The 7,565-nt window shown below is 47.4% G+C and overlaps 1 protein-coding gene across 1 annotated transcript in view; it reads right to left on the bottom strand.

Annotated features, from left to right (window-relative positions):
• Positions 1-7,565, bottom strand: part of LOC104081695 (CUB and sushi domain-containing protein 2-like) — a 306,834-nt gene that overhangs the window by 55,103 nt on the left and 244,166 nt on the right. Inside the window, 5 exon segments of the mRNA XM_009584534.1 lie at positions 1-2; positions 5-100; positions 1,076-1,192; positions 3,437-3,506; positions 3,601-3,719. The exon segment at positions 1-2 is cut by the window's left edge and continues 94 nt beyond it. Of these exon segments, the coding sequence (XP_009582829.1) occupies positions 1-2; positions 5-100; positions 1,076-1,192; positions 3,437-3,506; positions 3,601-3,719 (404 nt within the window).

The following is a 7,565-nucleotide window of genomic DNA, read 5'->3' as shown; positions in this document are numbered from 1 at the left end:
AACCGCCCGATGACGTTACTGGTGTCGTACGGCCCATTGCGGATTTCGACAAAGTCGTGGTTCGGCTCAGTGGAGAAGTTTAGGAACTGGATGTGAGCACCTGGAAAGGAGGAATGAACAGTCTGGCTCTAAAGCTATTCCCAAGCCTTAGCACATCAGCACCGCTCACCCAGTGATGCCCAGCATAGCCTGGTCAAGCAGCAGGAGTACATTTACCATGTTGGAGGTAGAGGATGCCTGTAGGTATATGGGTCCTGCTAGTTTCAGACAAGCTCAGGCTATTAACGCCCGTAGTTTCATGCTGCTGGAGTTCCTGTGCGCACCTCTCCCTCTGCCTGACACCAGAGAAATGTGGAAGGCAAGCACAGAGCTACACGGGTCACCCCCCGCCAAACTGCGAGTCGCCAGCTCCGGTGGCAGGCCAGGCTGAGCCAGGCGCTCCTTCCCCCCAGCAGCACACCGCAGCTGCACCGGGAGGAGGGGAGTTACTGCGGGAAACCCGGAGAGCCAGCGCTTCTCCCAGGCGTGCAGTTCTTCCACCTCCTGGCAATTAGGCACCCTGACGGGGCTGGCCTGGAGAAGAGCTGAGCTGGAGGTGGGCAAATTTCTCTCTTACTAATGGCTGGGGAGAGCCTAATTTTGAACACGCTGATGCCTGCATGAACTCAAGCTGAGGCAGGATATAATCCAACACAAGCTTTGGTCACCTGTTACATTTAAAAAAGGTGATGCAACTGGTGATGTTTTAAGGCTATTACAAGTGCGAGTAGTTCAAGGCGGGGAAGTACGCAAGCACACTACGGGAGGACGTTACAGCTGATTCGGAGGCATGCCCACAGATCCGTATCAACCCGTTACCCTCCACGGTGACCTGTAACCACCTTTTGAAAAAATATTTATCATTTCATAACACCATATAAATGCATCTTTAATGGAAAGTGTGATCAGGAAGTCAAACAAGATGAGTTTCTGTAGCTCATCCTGGCAAGCAATGCATCCAGCACTGACTGAACAGGGTTGGTATCTTCCTATCATCTCTTTTGTGATAGCATCAAACCAAAACCAGCTATCTCACCAAACCCCACTGGCAGCAATATCCTCCACGTGCAGTCCAGGTTGCTTGGATAGTTTCCTGGGAACCCTGGGCTCAGGAGCACTCCTTCCATCTCTTCTGCTGTTCCTCCACACTGGGCTGTAAAATCAATAGTGTTAATGGTCAGGATCACTTACGAGTCTCTCTGGATGATGGCCATGGCCAGCCAGCCATGTGGGGAATAAAGAAATTAAAAACTAAGAAGAGAAAAAGGAAAGCCAGCTATGGAACTAGCACAAAGTTTGCCAGGCACTGCATAGCTGCATTACTAATGCATGTGCCTTTCTCCTGCCCTCTGGAGATAAAAGCCTGGACCCAGAGATCCAGTTTTGGCAATCACAGTGGGAGAGACAGATCTGAGCTGCAAGAGGAGAGACAGACGCTCTGTTCTGTCCACAGACATTGTAACAGTGCACATCATGCACACAGCACTTGTTTGAGTTTTTAACCACCTAAAAAAATTACTGTGAGAAAACAGACTGATCCTATTTTGACTCCAGTTACCACTACTTCTTTTTCTAGTTAACTGATCTACCTTGACTGCTATACTTGTCAATCTCTGATAAATATAGAGCAGCACGTTTGCACACTGACTGAAGTAAATTCCCTACCAAGAAGCGATCCAGAGATGACAGCACAAAATATATTTACAAAAGGCATCACATGCAATTTATGCATAGATAGCATCTTCTCAGGCTTATCTGGATGACCTCTACCTTGTTACAGTACTACCATCCAGCCGAATACACCCAGATATACTCCTAACACGTTCTGACAGTGAAGGTACAAATTCCCTTTGTCCAATATCTCGTAACGTGTGTACTTGCTACTAACAAGGTTTCTCCCAGAAGATTTCCCTCTCTTTTTCCTCTTAGTAGCTCTTTAATAGAACTACTTCTAAATTATTTAGAAGTCAAGCATCTGGATGAAGTAGACCAAAAGAAAATCAGCACACTTCGCCAGGGAAGCAATCTGTTCTCCGAGTAGGGGAACAACCAAAGCCTGGGTTCCCGTGCGGCCAGCAGTGCTCTGGACAGGGTTTAGACACATCAGTGCGTGATTAGCACAGGACGACGAACCTCAGCATGGGGTGCTGCAGCATCCCCATAAAAGACGGTCACTCATGATGATCTGCATTTGGCTGCAGACACGTGTTTATGCCCCGCTGAAGTTGGATGATTTTTTCCGTCAAGTGTGATGCAAGTGAGGGATATGAACAGACAGGTATCGGATGGGCGTTTGTGCCACTGCACTTGGTCATGACTGTCCCAAACCAGACAATTTGAATTAAACTGCACTAGTGTTTACACTGTGATTAACGCCTAGTAGGCGCAGCCCAACCAGGCAAAACCCTACTGAACTGGGTGACCAATGCTGATTAAAAGAAGAAAACTTGAAACTTGTCATTGCTTAGCTAGTCATCAGCGAGATGGTGATATTGGGATCCTCCTCCATGCTGGGATCCCCCAGCTCTAACGCTGAGCTGAAGGGCTTCTGATTTCTTAGCTCAGTCATTCTGCCATAAATGTCTCTGTGTATTTATTCCTGGCCCGCAGATCATCGGATAAAAGAACTGTTAGCTCTTATAATTACTTTAAAGCAAAATGATGTAAGCTAGAACAGCAGGAGCCTGAAATAACCGTTAACTAAAGCTATTAAATGCATAAATGTCTCTCTCAAAGCTGTAAAATGTGCAATATGAATATTAAACATCTAGATTTGCTAAAAGCAAAATATTGAAAATAATCCAAAAACTCCAGCAAGTTCCTTTCACCTCTGTGCCTCTTCTCCTAGGGCTTTGCTTCTTCCACGGTGGAAATCAAACTGCCTGGTCCTTTTCTCTGAAGGCCTAAAACGCTCAGCGGTCTCAGCCCTGCTCCTCAGAGGGTGCCAGGGGCACAGAGCCGCCGTGACAGGTGACTGGCTCTTGCTGGTCACATAGGACCCACTAGATGCCAAAGCAGGGACAGCAAGGCACCAAGCGGTGCCAATCGGAGATCCTGGGATGTAAACAGGCTCCAATAAAAGATGCAGTTTTAGTAATATCATGATGCATTTCATAAAAATAAACCACAGTTTTAAGATCTTTGCTTAAGATAGAAATAAAACATTTTACATTTTATACTATAACCACATTTTAAGCATTCAAAATAAAGCATTCTAGGTGGCCAACAGGGACTTTTTTGTCAAAATTTCCCCTTGCAACAAATGAAGATTTTTCCACATTCTATCTCACTTCCAGAACAAACCTGCATTTCTCTAACTCGGACCTTTACCTTTTTTTTTTTTTTGTTAGAGAAGTTCTATAAATATCTGCTAGGTACAAAAGAACAAGAATCCTACCAATGCAAAGCGGAGGTGGGTAATTCCAGCGGCGGACAGTGCCTGGCATGCAGGAAATGTGAGAGTGGCCCTGGAGGGGAGAAAAACAAGACACAGGGTTTGGGAGGGTCTCCCTGTATCCCAGGTGTTCATTCTCGTCCCTTTTGTTGGAAAACGTTCAGTACCTGAAGTGCATAGCCTGGTTCACACTGGAAAGAGACGACATCGTTCACTAAATAGCGCTCGCCGATCTTCAGGCCGTTCCCAGGAACGGGGGGCTCCGGGCAGCTGGACAGACCGACGGCTGCGAAGGCAAGAGCAAGATGAGCGCTCCGGGGAGCAGGGATGGGGTCTGTGCTGAAGGCAGAAGAAACGGGAATGCACGCCTTCATTTTATCCCAGCCCCCCCATTTACCAACAACCGCCACCACAGACACTGGGTGGGAAAGTCCCGTGGCCTTTGGATTCTCCACAAAGACAGCCCTGATCACGCAGTATTCGCCTGAGTTACAGGGCATGTCCAGGATCCGGAGGTATTCATGTCTACTGCCTTCACTTTACCTGGAACACACTTTTTTTTAACATACAAAGGTATCTCAAATAGTTTTGTGATTCATGGCTAAAAATGTTTTTGGCTGAACCCTAATGACCTTCTGGGCAGAAGCAGCATGGTTTTATCCTCCAACCCTATTCTTCCTGTTTTCAATTACAGACTGAATTTACCATGAGATATAAGCAGCAGTAAGCGCAGGCGGTCCTTGATGGTGCCTGCAGAACAGCCTACGAAAATTTCATTCAATCCCATTTCCATCTGAGCTACATTTACAACTGGGAATATCCTGCTGCAAACCCAATTAACGATCCCCGAAGTCGCGTGTCGGGTGATGTGCTTCTCCTTTACACACATGCCACCCCTCTTCCTTCTGCAACACCAAACGGAGAGAAAACGAAGACGGGCGTCTGCAGTCACCTCCTGCTGCTTGCCAGCACCTCCCTCACTCTCAGTGCCGGCAGCTGCCACTAAAAGATAACCTTCTGCATCACTGCAAGGGCTAATGCTCTGCTTAAACCCTACAGTCCGCAGGCTGAGCCGAAAGCCAGTGAAAAAAAAGAAACGAGAGAGGAGATGCTGACTCTCCTCCTGAATAACCCGAGTCACGCTTCCCAGCAAGAAAACATCTAGTCCCTCCCCACACATGGCTGTATTGCTTGACCTTCAGAGAGACAAGAGAGAAAATAGCTTTAAATAACTTCCCATTCAGATCAGCGGGCACTGAGTTCACTCAGTCCTAAATTGTTCTTGCTCTGCTTTGGCTTTCGAGCATGTAGAGATAAGAGGTTTGCTTGAGGAATCCAGTGAGGGAGAAAGGGAAGGAAACAAATTCTGGTGGTTTAGCTCATCTCTCAAAACTTCCTTGCAGCACCTCTTACCAAACAAAGACAAAACCTAGGGTTCAGAGCCATGAAATTCCAATTGTACAAGCAAAGCAAAAAATGTATTATTTCCAACTGCCCTGAAAATCAACACCTATTAATTTTATCAGCAAAGAAACAAAACAAGCCTGATAATCCAAAGCCCCATGAAAAACCTGAACATGATTGTTGCAATGGGGTAATGTGATCCCCAAAGAACTTCTTGATTGAAACAGAAACAGAGAAGAAAGAGTCGCAGCAAGAGAATTTCTAAAACAACATCCATTTCTCCAGCTCCCAGAGAGCAATCTGGGGCACAATTTCTCTCCCCAATCTCGTTGGTTGCCATAATCTTGCTGGATCCATTAATATGCAAGGTTTCAACCTGCAAACCCAGTAAAACCTGGAAAGCTTAGTACTAGTCAAGCCTCTAAAAGCACGCAGTCTCTGCAGTCAAACAGCTATGCCATTTCTGTGGACATTTTACAAAATGAAATGCACGTTCAAATCTATTTGCTGCTTTGGAAAAAATAAACAAAACATTGGTTGGCTTCAGAGACAAACACAAGATTTGTGATCAGAATCAATTGTCAGACACGGTGTCCAGCAAGAAGCAATTATGTTTGCATTGCCCGAAGGAAGATTGCGTGAACAGAGACAGCAGTCCCATCTCATCAGCTCACCATCACTGCTACCAACGCAGGAACAGAGCCAGACCATCACCACGCATTAACCAGTCCCCCGAGAGTTGCACAGACAGGACTGGCTCCTGGCCCTGTCGCACCTGTATCTTTAGTACACTGCAAATGCACAAGCCTGCTTGCTTTCCTGTCTGCTAGCTAAACATTCGATTTAGATGCGCTGAATAGAGCTGAGAGCTGCTATTCTGCACCTGCTTGCTTGTACACTGCCTGTGCTGCTGCCCTGACTATATGTGCATAATTCAAGCCCTTGGTACAGTACCATCGGTGAGATAACAGCCACCATCACTGTGACCCACTGCAGCCTGGCTGTAGCACATCTTTCCTTAATGGACATCTGCTCCAGTAGCAGGAATCAAAACACAGACATGGGGGAGAATGAACTTCTGGCATCCTTATCCAAACCTGACAGCCCTTTCCGAAGAGACTCTCTCCCCTGTCACATATTCCAGTTTTAGTCACGTTTGTTCTCTTACCACTGAAGATTTACTTTTTAAAATATAGTCTCTGTATATCATCATACATAATGTTGTTCTCAGGTCTGTCTACCCAAGGACTGAATGCAACCTTGCATGAGACTTGCTGGAAACAAAGTGCTGCCATTCTGCTAGGGTGTCAGCATAATCCGTAACGGACAAACCCACTAAACTGTCCAACACAATAAAGGGGGAGAAAGGGGTGGGTGCCCACACTTTAGGCAGTGCCTCCTTTAGAACATGATCTCAAAGCTTCCCATTTAGTTCATGCCAATGTGCCTCCACGAGTTGAAGACTGCAAAAGGAGGGTAGCCATGCATTCGTATCAATCACAAGGGAAATTATGCTGTTCAGCGTCTGGACACTGCACCTCAAAACACGAAGCAGAGAGAGGTACCATGCCACCAGATAAGGTGAACAGGATCTAGCTGTGTGCCCCGGCAGCAAAGGCAGCTGACGGTGCCCTGGCTGTATGGACAGGAGGGACGGTGTGCTAGTGAGGTCCTTCAGTCTGCCATCTCAGTGGAGGAAGGATATGGAGATCCATGCAGCAGCAAAGACACAAGGGTTATGGATGTGTTAGAAACCACGGAAGTGCCCGAGAGTGGTCATGTAGGAATCAGAGTTTCTCCCCCCAAAAAGGTGGCAGGATCAACAGCCCAACTGAAGTGCATCTACACCAATGCACGCAGCAGGGGCAGCAAACAGGAGGAGCTGGAAGCCACTGTGCAGCAGGAAAACTATGATATAGCTGCCATCACGGAAATACGGTGGGATGACTCACACAATTGGAGTGCTGCAATGGATGGCTATAAATTCTTCAGAAGGGATAGGCAAGGAAGGAGAGGCGGTGGGGCAGCCCTGTACATTAGGGAGTGTTTTGTCTAGAGCTTAAGGATGGTGATGACAGGGTTAAATGTTTATGGGTAAGAATCAGGGAGAAGGCCAGCAAGGCAGATATCATGCTGGGAGTCTGTTATAGACCACCCAACCAAGATGAAGAGGCAGACGAAATTCTCTATAAGCAGCTGGGAGAAGTCTCACAATCGCTAGCCCTTGTTCTCGTGGGGGACTTCAACTTACCAGATGTCTGCTGGTAATTGCTGAAATGCAATACAGCAGAGAGGAAACAGTCTAGGAGGTTCCTGGAGTGTGTGGAAGATAGCTCCCTGGCACCATTGGTCATAGGAAGCCAACTAGGGAAGGCGTCCTGCTGGACCTGTTGTTCGCGAACAGAGAAGGACTTGTGGGTGATGTGACGGTTGGAGGCTGTCTTGGGCACAGTGATCACGAAACGATAGAGTTTTTGATTCTTGGAGAAGTAAGGAGGGGGGTCAGCAGAACTGCTACCTTGGACTCCCTGAGGGCAGACTTTGGCCTTTCTGGGAGACTGGCTGACAGAGCCCCTTGGGAGGCAGTCCTGAAGGGCAGAGGAGTCCAGGAAGGCTGGACATTCTTCAAGAAGGAAATCTTAAAGGCGCAGGAGCGGGCTGTCCCCATGTGCCCTAAGAAGAACGGGCGGGGAAGACGACCAGCCCGGCTGAACGGGGAGCGCCGGCT

The sequence above is a fragment of the Fulmarus glacialis genome, unplaced genomic scaffold, assembly GCF_000690835.1.
Source record: "Fulmarus glacialis isolate BGI_N327 unplaced genomic scaffold, ASM69083v1 scaffold6559, whole genome shotgun sequence".
NCBI classification, from domain to species: Eukaryota; Metazoa; Chordata; class Aves; order Procellariiformes; family Procellariidae; genus Fulmarus; species Fulmarus glacialis.
Note: the sequence above shows the minus strand (reverse complement) of the source record. Positions and strands in the feature narration are given on the sequence as shown.